Raw genomic sequence first — 25,240 nt, forward strand, 5'->3', positions numbered from 1 at the left:
GCAATGAATTGTCTCTAATAAAGACAGTGCAGTTGAGAACAGTAGTCTCAGTTTTATCCAGGGTAGGGGCCAGGCCATTTGTCCTGTCACAGGGAAAATCATCCTGTAGGTGAAGGTCCTGCAGCACCAAAATGATATCCAACAGAGTGCAACTCAGAAAGCCATCTCAGAGCAGGATCTCCCAGGGCCAGATCTAGCCTGTATAATGTGGGGGTGCAGTACAAATGTCAGGGGGCAGAGGATGGGAGGCCAGAAAGGCAGTGTACAGGGGGTCAGCAGGACAGAGGATAGGGACATTAGTTTGTAGGACAGGGAACAGAGGCCATCAACTTGTAGAGCAGTGTACTGGAGTCCACAACGCAAAGAACAGGGGTCCGTAGGAAGAAAGACAGGGGTCACTGCTGGCAGGGCAGAAGACAGGAATCTCTGCTGGCAGAGCAGAAGATAGAAGTCACAGCTGGCAAGGCAAAAGGTAGGAGTCACTGCCAGCAAGGCAAAGAGCAGGGGTAACTGCTGGCAGGGCAGAGGACATGGGTCACTGCTGGCAGGGCACCCAGAAGAGAGCCTTCCCTCATCCCTGCACAGCAACACAGCAGCCAGCTACACACTGTGCAGATTGCGGTTGTGTGTAAGGGAATCTGATCTCAGCTATGCGCTGTGTGGGGAGCAGGAGCTCTGCTGCCTTTGCCCAGGCTGTGTGCAGTGCAGAGATAGGAGAAGGACTTCAGCATAGCTGCCAACATTTTAAACATTTCCGGGATCACCTTTTTTCACTGTGCGCTCAGAAAGCCATTGTAGACAAAGAATGTACTTAAATTAGGGATGAGGCATTCATTTAAAAACGGGTGTGGTTTTGAAAGCAGCAAGTCATTAACCTATTGCCACACTTTAATCATACATATATAAGAGAGATGTGGTTATGCTAGTTTAGCATAGTGGCAGGCTATAGCAGTTTAGTGGCAGGGTTTGGCAGATTAGTGGCAGGGTCTGGCAGATTAGTGGCAGGGTCTGGCAGATTAGTGGCAGGGTCTGGCAGATTAGTGGCAGGGTCTGGCAGATTAGTGGCAGGGTCTGGCAGATTAGTGGCAGGGTCTGGCAGATTAGTGGCAGGCTTGGGGAAGCATAGTGGCAGATTAAAGAAGTATAGTGGCAAATTAGGGCAGCACAGCGGCAGATTAGGGCAACGCAGCGGCAGGCAGGGGTAGTATAGTGGCAGGTGGGGGCAATACAGTGGCAGGCTGGGGAAATACAGTGGTCTACAAAGACTAATAGGTGAAAGTGGGAAAACTCCCTGACTGTTAAAGGGCCCAATGACATACAGGGATTAGACTTTTTTTAGTGAGAGTTTAAGCTGAAAAGCCTTTCCCTGCCAATGACAGATAGCCCCTGATGACAGACATCTGAAAATTCCTAGCGGATTGAATTTTGCAGGTGTTCAAATTGCAAGGATCCAAAACCTAAGCTTCTTCAGGGAAGAATGACTGAGCTTCTCCCACTAAGGAGGTGCCAGAATAGCACACTAGGATAACCTCAAGGTCCAGAATTCAGAGATGTAGCAGGTATCCCTAAAAAACACTGAGAGGCCAGGTCCTTGTTAAGATAGGGAAAAGCCAGAACTGTTCCCAGTCAACTCTGAAGATCAGAGAGTTCCTCTGGAGAGGATATTAGGTACCAGGTATCACAAGAAATTTAACAGAATATACAGTCATGGACAAAAATTTTGGTACCCCCACATTTCTGTCAGATAATGCACCACTTTGCCCAATAAATTATTGCAATTAAAAATGTTTAGGCATTCTCGTGTTTATTTCTTTTGTTTGGATTGGTATGACACAAACAAGTGGAGAAACAAAAAGCCAAATCTGACACATTCCACACAAAACCCCAAAAATGGACTAGACAAAATTACTGACACCATCCATTTAATATTTGGTAGCACACCCCTTGGAAAAAAATAACTGAAATCGCTTCCTGGAACCATCAATAAGTTTCTTACACCTCTCTACTGGAATTTTGGACCACTCTTATTTCACAAACTGCTCCAGGTCTCTCAGGTTGGAAGGGTTCCTTTTCCCCAACTGCTGTTTTAAGATCTCTCCACAGGTGCTCTATGGGATTGAGATCTGGACTCATTGCTGGCCAGTTCAGTACTCTCCAGCGCTCTGTCTGAAACCATTTGTGTGTGCTTTGGGTCATTGTCCTGTTGTAAGTCCCTTGACCTCTGGTGGAGACCCAACTTTCTAAGACTGGGCCCTACACTGCACCCCAGAATTCTCTGGTAGTCTTCAGATTTCATAATGCCATGCACACGGTCAAGACATCCAGTGCCTGAAGCAGCAAAGCAACCCAAAAACAACAGTGAACCTCCTCCATATTTGACTGTATGGACTCTATTCTTTGCTTTAAAGCCCTTATTGATTTTTCTGAAAACAGAATGATGGGCTTTATCAAAAAGCTGTAATTTTGTTTCTTCTGTCCACAGCACATTCTCCCAAAAGGATTTTGGCTCCCCCAGGTAAGTTTTGGCAAACTCCAATCTGGCTTTTTATGTTTCTGTTTTAGCAGTGGGGTCCTCCTGGGTCTCCTACCATAATACCCCCTTTTCATTCAGATGGTAACGTATTATTATACAGGATTTATACAGTGCCAACAGTTTGCTCAGTGCTTTACAATATAAACGTATAACGCGACCTGACACAGCTGTATCCTGTGTCTGAAGGTCAGCTTGAATTTGTCTGGAAGTTGATTGAGGTTCTTTGGTCACCAAACAATCCTTCGTTACAATCTTTGACTATTTTTTCTCTTTCGTCCATGTCCAGAGAGATTCGCTACGGTGCCATGGGCTGTAAACTTCTTCATAATGTTGCGCACAGTGGACACAAGGACATTAAGATCTCTGGACATGGACTTGTAACCTTAAGATTGTCCATGGTTTTCTGCAATTTTTGTTCCAAAATTCACAGACAATTCTTTGCTGCTCTTTCTCTTCTCCATGCTCCATGTGGCACACAAAGACACACAACAAAAAGGTTGAGTCAATTATTCACCATTTTAACTAATTGCCGGTGTGATTTCTAGATTGTCAGCACCTGTTAAAGTGTTATTAAACTCACAACAGTAAAATCAGCCTGTAAATGCAGTAAAGCATGCTTGTTATACTTGTGGAACCTAAGGGGTTAATCCTCTGCATTGTGTAAAAAGACTGTTTGATCCTGACTTCTCTTATACTCCCCTTCTTCTAGTGTCCCCCTCATCTCCTGACAAGACAAATCATGTGGAGTCACTCTGCACATGCTCAGTTTGGTGTGCATTGCCAGAGAGGTTTTATTCTTCCTTGAGAGAGTGCATGTGATCAGCACAGGGACAATCAGCACTGTTCAGACAGAGGTCAGAGGTATTGCATCCTCCTAAAGCAGCATGAAAACTACTGCTACAAGCTTTAACATGTGTTCTGCTGAACACTGATAGAAGTCACAAGACTGCTCTAACTGCTGATGAGAAAAGGCATTTAGCAGTTTATATTTACTAAAATAATTGCACTTCCATGTTCTGTGTACTGTGGGAGACCAGATATAGTGAATGCAGGGTCCTGGGTTTAGTAACAATTGATACAGGTGAGTTTAATTACAAATTACAGGAACATCACAAACCTGGAATGCAATTATTTCTTACAATTTTGAGAAGGTGCCAATAATTGTGTCCTGTCCATTTTTTGAGTTTTGCATTGAATGTGTCAGATTTGGCTTTTTGCTTCCCTACTTTTTTTGTGTCTTACGAATACAAACAAAATAAATAAACATGAGAATGCCTACACATCTGTAACTGCAACAATTTTCTGGGTGAAGTGGTGCATTATCTAACAGAAATGCAGGGGTGCCAATATTTCTTGGCCATGAATTCAGTATGGGATTCTTATGAAAAAGGGAGTGGGAGTCTGGATTGGGTACAACGTCAAAAGTTGCACAGAATCAAGGGGTCCTGGGATACGAAGAACTCAGAAAGACCTTGGAAGTTGCACTGTAAATCCAAGTCAAATGCTGGAGACTGCAGTGCTTCAAACACTATGTTCAAAGGCAGACTGCTGGAACTCTGAATCTCAGTCAAAGATGGTGATGGGCCGCTAACACATCTTGATCTAAGTGCTCAGGAGGGTCGAAGAAGTATGCTTAGAAGCTATGCTGGCAGAGTGCCCCAGCAGTTCAGTATAAAAGGTAAAGATGGACATAGGGAGGACTCAGCCTTGCCCGACAGAGGTGGGGAAGACTCAGATGATAGGGGTCTCAGATTCCATATCAAATGTACCATAGGGAAGTATGGGCTGAGTGGGAATGTCCTCTCTGTGTCTTAGTGAAGACATGTTGCAACTTTGAAGTAGTCAATAACTGTGTCCAAAGTGAGACAAGGCCTCAGGTACTAAAAAACTGGTGCAGATTAGGGTTTTTGGCAGCCGGAGCTGATCAGGGTACTGTAGGCAGGCAGTGGAAACAGGCCAGGAACTGGATAACAACATGGTGCTCCACAAGCAGGATGGTGCTGCCTCCAGGCTGAATGAAGAAAAGAGTACAGAGCATACACACTCGTCACTCCACCCAACCGATAATGTAAGCATTTGCCCCCAGCCTGAAACCCATTCTGTGGTAAAACTGGTGATGGTGGACTTTAGAAAGGTTACATCTTTCTAAACTGTGAGGAAGCTCCTGGTGCAGTAGCATTAACAGCCTTACTCACACGGTAAATCTTCAGAGACAAAATTCACACCTGGGGCTGTGCTTTGTCTCTAGATCTGGAAATCACTCCACAACTAACACAGCACACTCTGGAAGACACCATATTGTAGAGTCCGGTGCCTGAGGGCCACATCCCCATAGCCCCTCTTGTCCAGTGCAGTGTGTCTGGGTATAGCCTCCAAAGCTAGTCTGTGGAAATGCTGATCTAGTTAGCTACTACTCTATACAGAGTCCAGCTCACGCAGCGGTGTAATCAAGGAATCTTGATGTAAGTCACTGGGAAAAAAAAAACCTAATAAGGAAAGAAGACTAGCAAAAAAATCTGAAGAAAACGTATCTGACCTCCTAGAATGCTGGAAAAAACAGCATGCTGGGTAGAGGAGGGGTTATTTAAGGGCAGGCATATAATTATTCTATTTTCCAATGTCCCAACCACTTATAGATGGCAATATAACCCAAGTGATTCTGAGTTCTTGTGTCCCTCAATTGACAAAAGGAAACATTTTTATAAGATATCTTAACCGAGTTCAGGGAAATATCATACTGTAGATAATTAGGCTGAACAGAAACTAATATTTTGATAGCAAAGATGGATAAAGAACTGAACCAGTTTACATCTGTCACAGATTCAATAACCACAGACATGATTACAAAGGGGAACAAATTACCAGAAGCTTTTCCACAAGGTCTTTTGCTCTAGGGAAGAATTTTTCTGGAAAGTCATACTCCAGCTTAATTATCTTCTGGAATATAAGATATTCATTTCTGCAAGACAGGACACATACATTAAATCACAAAGTCAGAACACAAAGAAGGCACTGATGGACAATGGCACATGTCAATCATGGCAATCTCTTACCCAGCTCTGAATGGTGGTAGGCCGGCTACTAATTGATATACAATACAACCCAGTGCCCAGAGATCCGAACTGAGGGAAGGAGAAAAAAAATTCAGAATTATGTCAGTCTAATAAAAAAAGTTTTAAAAAGAAAATACAATTCTAGATTACTATACTTAAGCAATTATTCATGCAGTACAGCTAAAAAGCAGGTTAGTGAATTCACATTGGTGAATTTTGAGTGTGTACCCAGCTCCTTCAATGCAGCATTATGGCTGACTGTGGAACTTATATATAGAGAAGCAAACAGAGAGGAATCCACTGGTATCATAGGAGCATATGTTTTTCTTACAGGGGAAGTATGCTGTATTTTTTTGGTGATCCATGCATTTGAGAGTTATTCCAGGGTCTATTTTCAATAAGACCCTGTCACCAACTAAACCTGCGTTTCCAATACTTTTAATCACTCACCCAAAATAATTAAGCAAGCAAGTTCTGGATTTACTACAATTTTCTTGACCTGCATACTTGTCTCAGGTCAGTATAAGAGCCATAAAAACTAGAACTTCAGAAGGTCAGCAAAGATGGCCTTCATATGACTTTTAGGAAAGCTTTGCTTTAGTTAGAAATATTTGTATATTGGCCACTAAAGAGTATCTAAGGGCACAGGGCTATCACTTTGCTTCAGGTTTACAACTGTTGACATAGAATATCAGCTACACAAGGAGTTCAACCAGTGTGAATGACTACGAGTCAGGAGTCTGAGTATGTAATAAGGAAATACATTTGTCCTGATATCAGATTAATAAATACAAATTGATACATTTTAGCTGACATTAAAAATAAACAAAACAAAGACAAGACTATTTTTTATAAAAAAAAGTTTATAAACTGTTTTTTTTTATATATTTTTCCTTTACTGGTGTATAATCTTTATTATAAACTTTTAAAACCATGTGCTTTACATCATAATGTATTTGCAGAGCACAACAGGCTTTTATTAAGAGAGCCCAGCAATGCTTCTTTCTAACTGAAACCTCATACAAACCCCTCTGATACAAACAGTAATTTAGAGGCACTCTAAGCCAGGTCATAATGTTTGGCAGTGTTGCCAGCTCTTTACATGTGTTGTAGCAAAAGAACTACAATAATTGCCCGTTTCATTGTCTGAAAACAAAAAGTGGCTAACTGGTTAACACGTCCGCCTGGCAACACTTGTGTTGTTGGTTCGAATCCAAACAATGGGACTACCTTCCTGAACTTTGCATGTTCTTCTGCTTGTGCGGGTTTCCTACGGGTACTCCGGTTTCCTCCCACACCCCTAAAACACGCTGGTAGGCTAATTGGCTCCTATCTAAATTGGACCTAGTATATGTATACATGTGAGATAGGGACCTTAGATTGTACGCTCCTTGGGGGCAGGGACTGATGTGAATGTACAATATATATGTAAAGTGCTGCACAAATTGTCGGTGCTATACAAGTACCTGTAATAAATAAAAAATATTTGAGTTACTGTGTATATGTAAAATACCATTAAAAACTATAAAAAGCGGAAAAAAACCTGCTAAATCAGAATATTCATAGGTATGCTTCTTAAATGTTCACAAAGGAGCTGGGCTTTAGAGTAAAATAATACTTGCCTCTTGCAAGCAGATTTCTCTGTGAGAAGTTCTGGTGACACATATTGCGCTGTCCCCACAAACGAGTTTGCTCTTGCTATCAACCAACAAAAGAGAAAAATTGACAAACTAAAACAAACTTCATTGTTAAATTTTATAACACAGCTTGTAGTTACCGGGATAAACTTTTTGAGGTATTGTCTCCTGTTTGTGTTTTTCAGTGTTGGAAAAAAAAGCAGTGGACTTCATTTATTTGGTGAGCATGTAATTAGTGGCCATACACACTTCGATTTTATTAGTCAATCGATGTGTGAATCAATCAAAATGATCAAATTAGCAAACAACTGAAGAGATAAGTTCCCTGTCAATCAATTTAGACTAAATTTCAAACAGATTCGGTCAAACCAAGTTAGCCGGCCAGGGTGGAAAATGATCAATTGCTTTGCACCAATTGACAGCACCAAGATATTTTGTTTATGAATATGATCGCATTTCAAGCAATCAGATTACGCAATTATATGGTGACAACAGAGATGAAATTGGTAAGCCACAAGCACATCTTAACTATCGATTGAAATCCACTTTCCTGTGTGCGGCATTTCGATCAAACGGGTTGTCAACTATAGATCAATTATTCCTAATAAAATTGATCAATTAGAAAAAACAGTTGATAATTTATTGAAGAGTGGATAGCTACCATAAGGGAGTCTGCAACAGTCTTTTGTCAGGTATCAAGGTATTTATTTCAGCTTCCTGTTTTATTTTTTTAATTTACCCAATATGATAATTCATCAAACTTCCGTAAATTTAACCTGAGCCCCACACAACACATTTTTCCATGAGTAGAGTGGGGGTAAGTTAAACAGGTATTGAACCTAACAAGCAAAAAAAAAAAAGATATAAAAAAGGCAGCCAATTCTCAAATGTGCTGGCTGCATTAGTTCATTAGCTTTCTTTTATTAAAGAGTATCTCCACTTTTGTTGAGAGAAAATTCTGTTATTCTGAAGAAAAAGCGGTTTGTAATGCAGGCCATAGATGGGTCGAAAATCGGCCGATTTTTCTTTTAAAAAAACGAAAAATCGGTCGTTCAAGTGGCCGACGTTACCACCAATGGTAAAAAAAAAAAAAAAAAAAAAAAAACGGCCGATTTTCATCCCATCTACAGCCGGCAAAAAGTGTCCCTGCAGAGAGCTCTGCTATTTCTTTGACAGTTCTTTGACATTTACAGAGGTTGCAACAATGTATCTATTTGTATCCATTTAGGATACAGATGTTTTTATTCGGAAACAAATAGATACATTGTTGCAACCTCTGTAAATGTCAAAGAACTGTCAAAGAAATAGCGGAGCTCTCTGCAGAGACACTTTTTGCTGGACTGGAATTCCTTTTATTTTTCATCCTTCTTCTTCTCCTTCATCATCATCCTCTTCTTCATCATCATCCTCTTCTTCTACTTCATCATCATCCTCCTCTTCTTCTACATCATCATCCTCATCATTCTCTTCTTCATCATCATCATCCTCCTCTTCTTCTTCTACTACATCATCATCCTCTTCTTCTACTTCTTCATCATCATCCTCTTCTTCATCATCATCCTCTTCTTCTTCTACTACTTCTTCATCATCATCCTCTTCTTCTACTACTACTACTTCTTCTTCATCATCATCCTCTTCTTCTTCTACTTCTTCATCATCATCATCCTCTTCTTCTACTTCTTCATCATCATCATCATCCTCCTCTTCTTCATCATCATCCTCCTCTTCTTCTTCATCATCCTCCTTTTTCTTCATGATCTTCTTCTTCAGCATCCTCTTTTTCTTCATCATCATCATCCTCCACCACTTCTTCTTCATCATCATCATCCTCTTCTTCTTCATCCTCTTCTTCTTCCTCTTCTTCTTTTTGTCTTCCTCTTGCAGGTCACTGCTCATGCGCAGATTTTTTATCTGTAAAAAAATCGGCCGATTAGCCCATTATTGCCGCGAAAATCGGCCGATTTTTTTCCAACTTTCCCGATTAAAAAAAAAACGGCCAAAATACCGAAAAACGGCCGAACAAATAGCCCACTAACGATCCGAAAATCGGCCGATTTTATTTTCGGCCGAAAAATCGGACGATTTTCAACCCATCTATGGCCTGCATAAGTTTGTCTCCATGTGCAAATTGAATCTGTATAGGAGTGGTTTCATAATTATCAATCAGATCAATCAGCTGCTGCCCCTGCAGGACTCTAATAAAGGAAAGTGGCAGGACCCTTTGGATGTGATTTCCTATTGGGAGTATCTCACCAAAATGACAGGGCAGGGGATGCCTGAAATCTGATTTGTATCTTAATGCAGACTTCTGGTAATATAAGTAAGCCAATCACACAAACAGGAAATAATATTTCTTGGGGGCGTTCTGTACATATTCTGTGTACAGAACACCTCCAGGTAGCCATATTGCATTTTACAGAATATTATAGCACTGCAGATTAAAAAGGAAATTTTAATAACATTCAATTACAATGTGACTTGTGTCCCAGTTGGTTATTTGCAATTTTTTTTTTCCCCCCACGAAAGTGGAGTTACCCTTTAAGTTCTTTTCCCCCTCTAATTCTCACCTGGTGATTCATCCAGTAACACACTTAATGTATTAGAGTGTCTCCACTGCACTGGGGCAGCAACAGAGACATATATGGAAAAAAAGCTAGCTATAGTAAGCACTCCCATCAGTGTTAAATGGTTTAACTCAATCCTCTGCCAATGCAACTTATGCCAGACAGCTAGGAAGCTGAACAGTAACAGATTCATTTAAAAGCGTTAGTTGGAGTTTGGCTTTATTTTATTCATCAACTTCATCTAAATCTGCTAGCACATTTAACATCTACTCTCTCCCCTGGCTGAAAATGCTTCTGTCCTGTCCAAAGATGTCTCTGAAAAAAAAAAAATGGCAGCCAGGGCCAGTTAACACTACGTGCTTTTTTTCTGCATCCAAAACGCACAGAAAGTAGGTTATATGGTTGGCAATGTCATAGTTATTATTATTATTACTACATCGAGTTTATATAGCGCCAAAGGGTTTGCTCAGCGCTGTACAATATAGGGGGGACAATACATGGCACAGTACAACAATAACAAACAACGTACGAGGGGTAAGAGGGCCCTACACTTTCGAGCTTACAATCTAGGAGGGAGGGGGATAGTTCACATCAGTGCTTGCAGTTCCAGTGCGTTCCAGTTGTAGAAAGAAAGAAAGAAAAAAAAAAAAAGTAGTAGAACAGGCTACATTTTTCCCACACAGAACTGTACTGGAACACGGTAAAACGCATCAAAAACACACTGGAACGCACCAAAACCGCATGTCTCTATTTAAATTGAAGAAAAGGAGGGTGGAAAAAAATGAACTAGAATGCATCAAAAACGCACTGGAACACGCTAAAAACATGCATGTGGAAATGCATCTGGAACGCGTTTCTATAGCGTAAACCAGCCCTTAGGGATTGGTAAGCTGTAACTTATTACATTTTTCATTTAGGATTTGAAACCACTTTATAAGCAGGCTGTATAATCCACACCAGCATTATTTCTCTATTTCAAAACCTCTGTATCCAGGTTCCAAGCATGCCATCTGTAGCTCTTAAAATGTAACTACACTGCATCTGAGTGCCACAATCCAAAGACACTGTATAATTCATTTTTAATATTCAAAGCAAGCTATTCCCAAATAAATATGATAAACTTTCCTATCTATTTACGAATGCAAAAGGGTTAGAAATAGTCAATATTGATTGAGAGAGTGAAGTTCAACTTTAAGATTGGGAAGCTGTATGTGTTAACGGATAGCACTCATAATATAAAGATAAATCAGAATTTCTGCCAGTGCATTGATTCCTGTATAGAGTTCTCATTAGTCACAGATCTATAGATTAATTATTCAGTTAAATGCCTGGAATTTCACTTTCAAATCACAATATGTTTATTCTGTGCTAAGTCTCCATAAAATAAATTCTGTAAACTATACCACAGTATAGTATTGATGGAAGAGTGTTTAAAATAAACAAATAATAATAAAAAGCAATATTTATAACAAGATGAAAACATGAAACCCTACCTTGCCTGGTGTCAGACGATAAGACCTTTGCTGTCCCAAAGTCTGTAATTTGAATATGCATGTCTTCACTAAGTAATATGTTTTCCGGTTTTAAGTCTCTGAAACAAATTAAAAGCACAGATAATATCAGTCACTGCATGTGAACAATGGTAGCAACTGCATGACATCAGCTGCCCTCCTATGTACATCTGCTATAAAGTTATTAGCCCCTCTTTTATGTGCATCACTGAAAATAATTCACCAAGAGGCGTGTATATTCTTACTTGAATCCTGGTGTCATTTATGTAAAGCCTCCAGATCTGTGCAGTAATCCAACAGGAAACTCTACATCTGTGGAGGAGCCTCCTGTAATAAAGACCGCTCACTGCTGTTCTCCTTGTGTAGTATAAATGGTCTTGTACCCACCCTTCCTTTTTTGAAGGCAGTCTGTGGTGGGGATGGACCTGCTCGGCCCATTCCACAGTTCTCTCTGCACAGGCTATGTTCAGCACAGTGATGATGTCATTGATACTTTCACAAGGTGACATCTGGGTTTGTATAGGGATTTGTTGTACACAAACTGGTTTTATATCCTTTGTGACTATTGGGGAATAAAAATGCTTGTCCCCAGAGTTCAGCTTTAAATCATGCCCAATAAAAGTGAAACTAGCTTCAGTTGAGAAAAAAAGGATGTCCGATCGGCTGCAATAGAGAGGTGACACGAATGAGGGATTGCTTTTTACAGAGAAGTTATCCGGTGCGCATGATAGATCGTGCTGTGGGTATAGCTAACAATTCTGACAGGAACAACTTATTAAGAACAAAGGAGAGGTGTAGTTCCAGGCAGGGACCACCAGTTTTCTCCGCTGCTTTCAGCCTAGAGTTTGGGAGAATTAAAAGGATCATTGAGCGCGATCCTCCCATACTTCTGAGTGATGATATATTTGCACAAATATTGTCCCACGGTACTAAAATTGTTTCCTGACGTGCACCAACTTTGGGCAATACTCTGTCCTCTAGCAATTTCTCCTCTAGAACAACTCAGAGAACATGGCTGAGTTTTAAGGGTAACTATAGGTGTGGTATAGACAGCTCTCCCTGTTGATCGTGTATTAAGAAAGGGGAGGAATTTAGATCCACGGTTAGTAGCAAGGTTTACAGGATCAAGAACTTCATAAACTGCAATACTAAGCATCTAATATATTTGATCACCTGTAGAAGTTGCCAAGTACAATATGTTGGTAGGATGACTAGGAGGCTTTGAGATCGCCTCCATGATCATGTTTATGACATACAAAAGAATCATTCTACTAATGTCACTAATCATTTTAGCAGTGCTCATGGAGGTGACCTTAGTGCTTTGAGCATACAGGGCATTGAGAGGGTGGACAGGTCTCCTAGAGGTGGAGATGACTTTAGATTGCAAACGTGAAGTCTTTTGAATTTTTTATTGTGCATACGTATTCCTAATGGTTTGAATTTTGAATTCCCCCTCCCTCTCTCATTGAATGGCCCCCTCCCTCTCTGATGTGATTATGTTTTACCAGCTTTTTGAATATATACGGTTATTTGACTATATGTGTTTATCTGGTGCGGATCTTTTTTGATTATTTTTACCTTGTCAGTCCCGCACTGTATTTCCACTGTCTGTATTGGTTTTATCTTGGTTCAATAAAGTGGATTGTTTAGAGTGCAGCCGATCAGACGTCCTTTGTTCTCATATTTATATTGTAAAGCGCTGCGCAAACTGTTGGCGCTGTATAAATCCTGTATAATAATAATAATATTCTATCCAGCGCACAGGCTGGGCTAGCACCTACAGGAGGAGTTGTGCTTGGATATTGGGAGTCTCTCCACCTTAAGCAGCAGTAATAAATATATGAAACTAGCTTCAGACTGGCACAATGAAAATTATTTTCTATGTAATAAAAGGTATCTGCTTGCGCCTGCTTGGAGGTTGGACTTGTATATGTTTAAAAACCTGTTGCGTTTGCTTTATTGACGCTTGGTATTTTTGTTTTCATGGAGATTACTGAACAGGAATTCAGCTGCTTATTTGAAATGACTACCACTATGCTATCTTTAACTTTAAATATCTTCAGATGCCATATCCTTAGGGGACCTCTAACATTTTAATCTGTATTACTAAAATCTATTTCATACAAACATACTTGTACTTTATGTTTAAAGGTTTTATGAGAAAAAGATCCATCAGCAGTCACTTCTTCTGAAGATGGAGAAGCACAAAATACTCCAAAACAATTTTAACATCCTATATAAATCTGTAACTGTAATTAACATGACTTTCTCACCTGTGAATAATTCCCTTATCATGTAAATATTCTAAAGCGCACACAATTTCAGCAGTGTAAAACCTTGTGCATGTTTCATCGAATGAGCCAATCTTCCTTATGTATTTCAGTAGTTCACCATTCTTAGCGTAACTGAGGCCAAAATCTGCACCACTTGTTAAGAAACCATATGTACAACGGGGGTTTTTTTTTGTGTTTTTTTTTAAACACTAAAAGCTACTGTTCAAAATAAAAAACTAACAAAACAAACAAAAAAACAAAACACACTGGACCCTAATTAATGTCCAAGAAACATTAGAAAGTGGCTGCTGACTACAGCCATCAAATCCATGCTCCCCTTCATTTTACAACCTTCAACTTGACATTTAAAAGTTATTGGTGGCCATGGACAACACAGACATGGGGAAATGAGGCCCTGGTATGAAAAGCAGCTACAGTACCACTCCTAGCTAAATCAACTCTCCATGGTACTGGAGAACATCCTTACTTTAGGAGCATCCATGGGGTAACCTGATGTCTGCCATGCCTCTTTACACGAGTTAAGTGTAGCAGCAAACCCCTTCTGGCCTGATGCAAGCCAACTTTGCATCTTAGTACCTTGCTTGACATGTAATACGAAATGCCCTGAATGGTGTGTTCTATGCAATCCTCACCTGTTCCAGCTTCATTTGATATTTATGCGTTCCAGACACACTTTGAGGGTTACTTTATTCACCTCAATACCAGCATGCTAAAGAGGAGCATCAGCCTGGGATCCTGTAGCTGCTGATTTTTAGGCCCCGTTCACACTTGATCGCTTTTCAGCAAAGTTAGAAACTCAGAAATGCTCAACAAGGAAAATCCTATTCATTTCAATGGCCCATTTACATTTGAAAGTTTTGTTGCTTATAGGAAAACGCTGTTCGCTCAAAAAAGTACATGCATTTCCTTTCAGGCAGATTTGAGCATTTTTGTCCCTCTAGACTCGTATGGAAAACGAATGAACCATAAGACATTAGCGTATTTCTGTCCTAGGATCTAGTGCTGTCCTCAGACGAGCCGCTCTCTTCACCAGCCTTCGATCCCTGGCACCGCACATTAAATATGGGCAGTCAGCTGTGACACCTTGCAGCCTCACAGCTGGGCACCAACTGTGCATGTGCGAGCTGCACTGCATTTTCTGAATGGTCCCACAGCTTTTTGGGACTCTGACGTGTCCCAGAAGTCTGTGGAAAAAGTGGTGTGGTGTGGTGTGGGGGGTGGGGGGGGGGTATACTTGGACTAACGTTTGGGGAATCTGCTGCGGATGTTTTAAACAACCTGTTCAGAAGAAAGGTTTACAAATATGGCTGGTCAGAGACATTTAGGCAAAAAGGGAACATATGTATGTTATGCTGCAAGTGGTTCTAAAGGCTGCAGGTTTTTTTTACCTTCATGCATTCTAACCTTCTGTGTGTAGAATGACCTTAGGCACATCCCGATTGAGCAATGTCCATGAGAGCCTTGGTTCTCTGGGGACTCTAGCTCCTGATTGGCTGAGGTCAATCACAGCCAGTGAGCCAAATCAGGAGAGGGAGGTGGCAGGGCCGAGCCGCGGTTATGTGAACGGACATGCAAAGCAGTTGCTCAGGAGCGTACCTGCTCGGGTGCCCCCACAGCATGCTGCTTGCTGTGGGGGCACCCGACAGGAGGGAGAAGACAGGATCGCCAGCGGGGAACCCGAGAAGAGGAGGATCCGGCCTGCTCTGTAAAACATGTTTGTTCATTTTAAGAAAAATAGAAAAAAAAAACCAAGACTTAAAGTATCACTTGAATCTCCCTGAAAGCATTATAAGTATGAATGGCAATAAAATTTCCTCTCACGCCCAAACACTGGTGATCAGTGACCGTAAACTACAGTACCTTCCCTTCTAATCACTTGTGATTAGTGCTAATAAACAACCCCTATCCCAAATCATTGGTGATCAGTGTAAGAAATGTCCTACCCCAACATCCAATCAGTGGTTAGTGGCAGTGCTGGTACATAAACACAGTAAATAAACTTGCTGCAATCTTCTTTCCTCTCCTTGCTGTTGTAAGACGAAGGCTGGCTTGTGTGTAATCACAGGTATAAAACCACTCTACTTGGTTCTTGTGATTTTGCCTGTAACCTATGCTAATGACAGCGAGTGCACATAGTGTAAACAGAACGCTCGTTCAGAGTAACCGCTTTGGTAACCAGTGGTTTTACTACAATAGCCGGTCAGGAAGTATTTAGAGCAACTTTTAGAAATTACCTTCTTATGGCTTTCACAAACGGTCAAAATAGGGTACAGACTGTAGAATGACAATGTGGAGAAACATGGAGTTCAGCTATAAATACAAAATATTGCCAAACGTATTGGGACTCCTGCCTTTACACACACATGAACTTTAATAGCATCCCAGTCTTAGTCCGTAGGGTTCAATGTTGAGTTGGTTCACCCTTTGCAGCTATAACAGCTTCAACTCTTCTGGGAAGGTTGTCCACAAGGTTTAGGAGTGTGTCTATGGGAAGGTTTGACCATTCTTCCAGAAGCACATTTGTGAGGTCAGGCACTGATGTCAGAAGAGAAGGCCTGGCTCGCAGTCTTCGCTCTAATTCATCCCAAAGGTGTTCTATCGGGTTGAGGTCAGAATTCTTTGCAGGCCAGTCAAGTTCCTCCACCCCAAACCTGCTCATCCATGTCTCTATGGACATTTCTTTGTGCACTGGTGCGCAATCATGTTGGAACAGGAAGGGGCCATCCCCAAAATTTTTAACACAAAGTTGGGAGCATGAAGTTGTCCAAAATGTCTTGGTATGCAGACACCTTAAGGAGTTCCCTTCACCGAGACTAAGGGGCCAAGCCCAACCCCTGTAAAACAACCCCGCACCATAATCCTCCCTCCACCAAAATTTACACTTGGCACAATGTAGTCAGGCAAGTACTGTTCTCCTGGCAACCGCCAAACACAGGCAAGTCCATCAGATTGCCAGACAGAGAAGCATGATTCGTCACTCCAGAGAACAAATCTCCGCTGCTCTAGAGTCCAGGGCGGCGTGCTTTACACCACTGCATCCGACGCTTTACATTGTACCTGTGGATGCAGCTGCTCTGCCATGGAAACTCATTCCATGAAGCTCTATATGCACTGTTGTGCTAATCTGAAGGCCACATGAAGTTTGGAGGTCTTTAGCTATTGACTCTGCAGACTGTTGCCAACTTCGGCGCGCTGTGCGCTTCATCATGCTCTGACCCCGCTCTGTCATTTTATGTGGCCTACCACTTTGTGGCTGAGTTGCTGTTGTTTCCAGTTGCTTCCACTTTGTTACAATACCACTAACAGTTGACGTGGAATATTTAGTAGCGAGGAAATTTCACAGATGGACTTATTGCACAGGTGGCAACCTGTCACGGTACCATGCTTAAATTAGCTCCTGAGAGCGACCCATTCTTTCACAAATGTTTGTAGAAGCAGTCTGCATGCCTAGATGCTTGATTTTATACACCTGTGGCCATGGAGGTGATTGGAACACCTAAATCTAATGATTTGGAGGGCTGTCCTAATACTCTTGGCAATATAGTGTACATAATTTGCTGGTAAATCTAGCATATTCTGGAAACAGATTCCCACCCATTTCACAAAAGCACGCTGATAAGGATACACAGTTTATCAACATCTTGAAATGTGAAGTAGAGTTTGACGAAGAACGGGTGGTCCAGACGTGACATCACATCTCTTTCCCTCGTCACATAAGGTACCTTATTCTCCTTCACAATATGACGTTTCTGTAGAATTTTAACTAATAAAGAGACAAACAGAGATTAAGAAAAATAACACACAAAGAATAAGAAACATTCTGTCATTTACCTTTCCCTCCTCTCCCCTTGTCCATTCACAAAACACCTCATATTTTTCCCAAGCAGACTACAAGATAGTCTATGAATGGACAAGGGGAGAGAAAAGGGAGAATGAATAACATGATCCTCCGCAGTATAATTTGCCGTAACTATCAGTTGCACAAAGACCACAGCAGACAGCTGTATCTGGCATGAATAAAACTAGGATTTTAACCATACCCAGCGGCCATCTAGCCGCAATATAAAACAGCATTAGACATAGTTGTTATCAAGACAAAGTTTAAAACCGTTTTACTTTCCTGGAGTTCCACTTTAAACATTGTGAGGAAGAAAAAACAAAAAACAAACTTACTGGCAAACTCTCTTCCTGTTGTTACCTCTTTAGCCAAAACAACCTACAAAGTAAAAAAGTTGTTTTACTGGTTTATAAAAGGACATTATTAGCATTACGCTTTCACAAGAACAGTCAAAAAACACAGAAATTAAAGTTACCACCAAAAATCTAATGTATTGCAGGTTATCAATCATTAAATGTGATGGCTGCATTAGTTCTCTTTTTTTTGGCTTTTCTCCCCCGTTTTCACCTGGTAATATGGTCAGTAACATAACTCCTGTATTGGAATGCCTACCCTCTGGGTGAAGGAGCAACAGAGACACCTTTAGACAGCAGAATTGTCAGTCTGGGAAGAGGTTGGTGTTAAATGTACTAGCAGATTTAGAAACACTAAAAAAAAAATTTAAGCCAAACTCCACATCACTTTTTAAGCAGTTACAGGAAAAGTTTTGTTCCTTTTGGGATAAAGATAACACATAAATAAAAGCTGATCATTGTAAGCACTCCTGTCAGTGGTAAATAAATTGTCTCGACCCTAACTGCTATATCTAGACTTACTAGCTGGATCACCAGGTGAAAATAAAATAACAAAAGCCTAAAATAGAAAGCTAATACAGCCATCACATCTAAAAACTAGTAAGCTGCAATGTAAAACCAAACCTTTGCGGAATACCCTGCGCTTCGTGAAATAAAATTAATATTATAAAACGGAGAGCTGTGACCAAAAATAGCCTGAACACTGCCAAACAATTTACCACAAATTTATGGTGTGCTACTCCAAAAACATCAAGTACATATATTGGCCAGCACAGTGGCTAAATGGTTAGCACTTCCGCCTGGCAGTACTAGGGTCATTGGTTCGAATCCCAGCCACAGCACCTCCTGCCTGGAGTTTGCATGTTCTCCCTGTGCCTGCGTGGGGTTCCTCCGGGTACTTCGGTTTCCTCCCACACTCCAAAGACATGCTGGTAGGTGAACTGGCTCCTGTCTAAATTGGCCCTAGTATGTGTATGTATGAATGTGAGTTAGGGACCTTAGATTGTACACCCTTTGAGGGTTAGGGACTGATGTGAATGTACAAAATATATATATGTAAAGCGCTGCGTAAATTGATGGCGCTATATAAGTACCTGAAATAAATAAATATATAGTGATAATATGAAATCAATCATAACAGTCCAAAACAAACAAATGTGAAGCAAAATAGAAATTCTGCATTTATGTACAACAGATAAACAAAAGTCCATATTATGAAAGTGATTAAAGTAAGTCTACACAAGTGCTGTGATGAAAATCAATCCAAAAAACAACGGTGTCAGTGTATTATCCTTCACCACACATACACTACATGGCCTCTTACCAAATGATTTGATCTCAACTGTAGAGATCAATATGTGCTTGTCTATTGTGAATCTGCAATGTAATAAATGTTTTCTTTTGGGTTTAATACCATTAACAGAATGACCCTTGTGTATGAATGCCAGAATTGTGGCTAAACCTTTCACCACAGAAGGTTCATGCTGATACAAAGACATGAATAAAGTACCAAAACATCTTCTACATTAGAGCCTCTGCTTGTTCTCTGCACCAAAACAGGATTATTCATAGCAGCACAGAACAAGCTTAAGCTAGCAAACATCTTTGCATTGCAGCTCATTTAACATTTTTGTACAAAACATGTATGAAAGTACATCTGTTTAAAAAAAAAAAAACTGCTAGACTGTCAATATGAATAAAACACAGGCACAAGGAGGTAGCTGCATGAACAGAACAAGGGGGGGTCCAGGGGCGGACAACTTATGGGGCCCCCCGGGCAATAGGGGATCATGGGGCCCGTGTCCTCACCCACACTCAAATCACACCCAAAAAGCCTATGAAAAGGTACCAGGGGCATCTCATGGGGCCCCCTACTGACCCAGGGCCCTCGGGCAGTGCCCGAGTACCCAAATGGTCAGTCCGCCCCTGGGGGGGGGGGGGGGGGTCAGACTCCACCCTCGTAATCGGTAGAGAGCTCGGACTGTTCAGTTATAAAACAATAGTCTTTAATTAGATATATCTCTCTTCATTGTACACTGGGGATAGATAGAAGAGGATTTTCACAGGATTCACACAGGACTGCTACAGCTACACACACAAATAATAAAGAGTGGAAGGCATTAAGGCCAATTCAGGGGCATCTCATGGGGCCCCCTACTGAACCAGGGCCCTCAGGCAGTGCCCAAGTACCCGAATGGTCAGTCCGCCCCTGAAAGGGGGGGGGGGGGTCAGACTCCACCCTCGTAATCGGTAGAGAGCTCGGACTGTTCAGTCAAAAAACAATAGTCTTTAATTAGATATATCTCTCTTCATTGTACACTGGGGATAGATAGAAGAGGATTTTCACAGGATTCACACACAAATAATAAATAGTGGAAGGCATTAAGGCCAATTCTGGTCTAAAGCTGGGCGCACACTAGAAGTTTTTCTTCTTCCGTTCAATCCATCGGGCTGAATGTAAAAAACTGAGAGATTGCTGTACTAACACAAGTGATGATAGTGTGGCGATCTCCCTCGCTGTGCCTGTGTGTTCTGACAGTGGGGATGCCCCCTCCACCAGAATACACTGATCAGATGCTGGTTTTCCAGCATGCCCATACGGCAGAAGCCGGTCGTGAGAACAGGCTGATTTCGGCTCATGTGTACAAGGCTTTAGTCAAGAAGTGCTAGAAACCTCAGAAATTTGCCTATTTTGTGTGCTTCTTTGCTGAAAGTGAGAAAAATAAAATATGAAAATTAAAATTCAGCAGCCTGTAGAGCTACATGCATTTGCGACCCTTAGGTTTGGGAGTGAAAGGTCAGCTTCAATTGATTCAGTCATTAATTCAGCAGAAATGTAACAAGTCTCTTTTATATAAATCATGAAAAGAGCACCTGGAAGCCATAGCAGCCAGTAAGATATCAGCTTTTGAAAGCTAAGGCCCCTTTCACAGGGCCATTCCAATTGGGACTGCCTTCCCGTTTTTCAGGCGGACCCAATCAAAATCACTATTATCCTTTTTGTTCCCTTTCCGGCCGGCAGATCAGATGGCAGTCGGATGGAAAAAGGACAGGTGGTCCACTTCCATCCAACTGCCCATAGATGACAGCGGATTGTGTCAGTGTCTGCATAAGCAGAGCGGACACGGACCTGTCTTCTGTTTGTTCAGCAGGAATTAGCAGACAGATGCCCCACTGAGCCAGCAGATCCCCATTGGGTCCACCCCGTGTGAAAGGGGCCTAAATGACATCTTGTTTTGTTGCCATGGCTAACTAGACACTGATCGTATTTGCAATTCATTATTAAAGTTTGTAGGAATCAAAGTACTCCAACTGCCAGCAATGGTGAACTTACGGTTGAGAAGGACCCTTCACCAAGGATTTTGCCAAACTTAAAGTCTTGCGGACGTTTCTTTCGAGGCTGTTGCGTTTGCTGTTGCCCGGTGTTCTGCTCTGTCTCTGAACTGGGCCTGAAGTCTGTGGCTTTCGAATCACTGGTGGAACCTGCTTGGCTGCTGCAGCTTGCTAGGGTTGCAGGAGAGCTGGAGTCAGGGTTAATCACTAATGAAGGAGATGGGCAGGAGCACATAACCACGTTGGACTGAATAGGCATAGCATCATACTAAACAGGAGAGAAAAAAAAGAAAAAAAGGAAACTGTATCATTACCTCTTAGGCTGGAAGTCACAGGTTGCCAATTACTACACAGAAGATTATAGACCCCCTGCTTCATGTTAGGCATGCTTAAAGTCAACAAACTCTGTTATCACCGACATCTCGTCCTAGCACCACTATGCATTTGCCTGTTTATACTGTACATCCCTCCACTTCCAGCACCTTCCCTTTGCTGCTCATCTCTAATAAACCCAGTCCTTCCGAATGCCTATACTTGTATCCTCCACCTGTACCCAGGGGAGTATTTACCACAAGGCACTTGCCTAGGGCGGCATTTTTAAAGGGGGCAGCACCTCCCCCCAGAAAAAGGAATGCAAGAAGGGACAGACACGTGCACTGTGGGAACCAAGTGGGATCCAAGAGAGACTGCTTGATGGTGTATGTAGAGCCTGACTGTTGTTCCTGAGATGTCCAGAGCTGTGAAGATGAGATATCACTGGGGGGGGGGGGGTAGTGGAAGGCTCTTCTGGGTGGGGGGCAGGGGTTTTGTTGGTCAATGCCAGGCTCTTGTGTTGGTCAGTGTCCGTGGGGGCAAACGATGTTTGTGTTGCCTAGGGCAGCACAAAACCTAAATACACCACTGCCTGTACCTTCTTTTTTTTACCATTACTCTAAGAAGGAGGATAACCAGCAAAGCAGCTTTCTGCTGCTGTCTCCTGTTTGATACCAAATTTTAATCTCTCTGATGTCTGAAAGTACAATGCTTACATCACATTTGTCAACTAATCCAACTGCAAACCTGCATTTTAAACAATATATATGAATAAAATGATGAGATATAGCTCAATGACAATGCAATACAATAGAATCAAACAGAAATGACACCTTTAAATGATCACAGGAAAATATAATAACTTAAGGCAACCACTAGGGGCATCATTACACTACAAACTTTCCCTCGGCAACAAAAACATGCTCCAATTAAGTATCTAGAGAAAATTGTGTCGACGTGCTGAAGTTTTTTTTTACATTTTTAGAAAACAAATTCTATTTTTGAGTCATATGTTTAGCCCAATTCAAGACCAAAATGCACATGAAGCATCAATTTAGTTGACCACATAAATAGGAGTAGTCTAGTAGCAACGAATGAGCAGTACCATCTCTTATATAATAAATGTGATCAATGTCTGCAACTGACTAGGATGCATGTCTAATGAATATTTAAGATGAAAGTCATGAAGAAATGTGCTTAATTTATTTTTCTTGCATTGGAGTTTAAAACTGAAGTTAAAAAATGTTTTTTTCCCCTACAGATTTAATTCCATAACTTGTAATTATGCATGTCCCACGATGTGTAGACTTCTGCTTCTGTAGATATCCTAACTGCAGGGCTGCCCTGTCCTCTTCCTGCTGCTGAACCTCTGGCTCTGTTGGGGTTACTAGCTTTAGGTCTCTGGGCTCAGCTGCATTAAAAGAATATATTTTTTGACAAAAAAAAAAAAAAATGTAATGCACTTTTTTGCAATTGAAAAAAATGTGCATTTATTATTTTTTGTTGCAGGAGCCTGTAAAGCATTGCACCAGTGATCAGCAGATCGCTGGTGCCATGCAGGTCTCCTGCAGACCTGTCAGTATATCTGTGGGATGTACAGGCAAGCAGATATACTGACAGGAAGAATCAATCAATTATCATGGTGCTCCACAATGCCGCTAAGGCTTTCAGGACTTGTAGTTCCTTCATTCACAGAACTCTGTCTTAGGGTCTTCCACCCTAAAAATGGGTGGAACGTTAACATGTTCCCAAAGGTTAAAGATGATTTGATGGGGACACACCAACTCCTGCCCTCTCCATCCTTGAGAAAATGTATTTTACTGAATACACTGCTTGTAATATGATCTGTGAATGGAGAAGAGAATGCTGTAACTCAGACTCTCGCCTGCTCATAGAGAATGTTGCATGCAGTGCAAACAGTGAAGAAACTATTCTCAATGGAGAAGAGGGCAGGAGGGACGTGTCCCCATTGCATCATCTTTAGTGCAGCTGACCCCGGTAACCCGAAAATATCAACCCCCACAGAATCAGACGGTCAGCAGCAGGAAGAGAACAGGGCAATTCTGCAGCGAGGATTTCTACAGAACCCAGCAGCCTGACCATCACAGGATCTACTTCATTACAGATAAGTAATGTAACTAAAGCTGTACAGAAACAAATCTTTGGCTAAATTCTTAAGGTTCGAAATATATTTTAAAATCATTAAAGTTCCTATAAAAAAAAAAAAAAAAAAGTCTCTTACCTAGGTAAGGAGCCAGTTTATAAAGTAACAGTACAGCTTTACTGTGGCCATATCACTGCTGTGTAAACCGCCACACAAAAAAAAATAAAAAAAAATTGGGCACCTGGAGGTTTAAGTCATAATGTACTAGTTTGCACTGCATAGTAGTACATTAGGACAGACTTACCTGTACATGGAGCCCTCCAGCGAAGAACTATCATGGCTCCCGGGCGCAACCATCTTTACAGCAGATTCATACATGTGCGGTGCAGGTTGAAGTTCAGATTTCACAGCTAATTGATACGGTAGTTGTTCTTGATACAGTAGTTGTTCACAGGTTTATGTCAGATTAAGCACAGGATCAGCTCAGGTCATTTTCCTGTTCACACATATGCGGTGTAGAAATGGTTCCCATAGAAGTCAATAGCCTGTAATCTGCACCTGAACCAGACCGCACTGCTCAGAAATTGGACACAACTCTTTAAAACTGCACTGAATCCGCACCGCCTGTGTACTGGACATATGTGAACAGGCATCATAGGAAGCAATGTTTTTTCACATGTCATGCAGATTGGATGCGGTTCAAACCCCTGAAATGTGATCTTCACTTCAATTGTTTTGAAACTCTGAAGCAAGCAAAAGCCTCATTCATTATAATGGATGGAAAATAAAATTTTGGGAAGAGGTTGTCGAAAATGGCAGGTGATATGGCCAAGCTTTTTTGAAGCTTTTAGGCCTCCTTTAGACTTACAGTTGGGGGGACAGCAAAAATGTGCAGCTGAGCCACCTTTTTTTCCAGCCGCCAAAAGCCCCCTCGTTCCCCCCTCCTTAAGCTGCAATAGGCAGCAAGGGAGCAGGGGGAGAGGCCAAGCCACACTCTGTGTCAATGGACACACAAAGCCAGCTCAGGAACGAGCCTGCATAAGTGCCCCCAGAGCAAGTGGCTGGCTATGGAGGCACACTCGGCTAAGGGAAGGAGCCAGTAGCACTTGTGGTGCACCACAGAAGAAGAGGATTGGGGCTGCTCTGTACAAGACCATTTCACAGAGCAGATAAGCATAACATGTTTGTTTTTTGTTTTTTATTGCCTTTAGAATCACTTAAAATGAAGCTCATTGCCTTCACTCTTTGTACCATGTTGGTAAAGGAAACCCACTGCTTTACTATTGGAAATGTTTTTGTGACGGAAACTATTCAGAGGCAAATCGTGAAATGCAAACACACTACAAAACTTAAAAGCTAAAGTTACAAGTAGATAAACAGTAATTGGTACTTTCCAAGCACCTGGCTGCTCTTGCTATTTCTGTAACTTCTATCAAGTGAAAAACCACAGGGGTCTGTCCCTAGCCTGCAATGCCTTGAAAATATTTACACTGAATGAATGCTCAATGCCAGACAGGGTGAAGATGAGAAAGAATTGCCTCCTTGTGTTAACAAGGCCAATTACATTAATGTCAGTGAAGACATGAAAAATAAGACGCTTACTTTGACTGGAAAACGCAGAGGGGGGATTTCATGAAAAAAAAAATATCTTTGTAAATCTTTTTACTAAATATGCAAATCTTTTACCAATCGTTATCAAAAGACTCGC

At 41.4% G+C, this 25,240-nt stretch overlaps 1 protein-coding gene across 1 annotated transcript in view; it reads right to left on the reverse strand.

Moving 5' to 3' along the window:
- Window positions 1-25,240, reverse strand: part of PDPK1 (3-phosphoinositide dependent protein kinase 1) — a 92,128-nt gene that overhangs the window by 23,745 nt on the left and 43,143 nt on the right. Inside the window, exons 2-9 of the mRNA XM_089682158.1 lie at window positions 21,118-21,384; window positions 17,766-17,808; window positions 17,218-17,355; window positions 13,572-13,716; window positions 11,281-11,378; window positions 7,209-7,284; window positions 5,587-5,655; window positions 5,396-5,492 (exon numbers count right to left, since the gene is read on the reverse strand). Of these exons, the coding sequence (XP_089538284.1) occupies window positions 5,396-5,492; window positions 5,587-5,655; window positions 7,209-7,284; window positions 11,281-11,378; window positions 13,572-13,716; window positions 17,218-17,355; window positions 17,766-17,808; window positions 21,118-21,384 (933 nt within the window). The remainder of the gene's footprint in view (window positions 1-5,395; window positions 5,493-5,586; window positions 5,656-7,208; window positions 7,285-11,280; window positions 11,379-13,571; window positions 13,717-17,217; window positions 17,356-17,765; window positions 17,809-21,117; window positions 21,385-25,240) is intronic.

The sequence above is a fragment of the Staurois parvus genome, unplaced genomic scaffold (genome assembly GCF_062004578.1).
Source record: "Staurois parvus isolate SC_StPar_1 unplaced genomic scaffold, SC_StPar_1.0 ptg000018l, whole genome shotgun sequence".
Classification (NCBI taxonomy): domain Eukaryota; kingdom Metazoa; phylum Chordata; class Amphibia; order Anura; family Ranidae; genus Staurois; species Staurois parvus.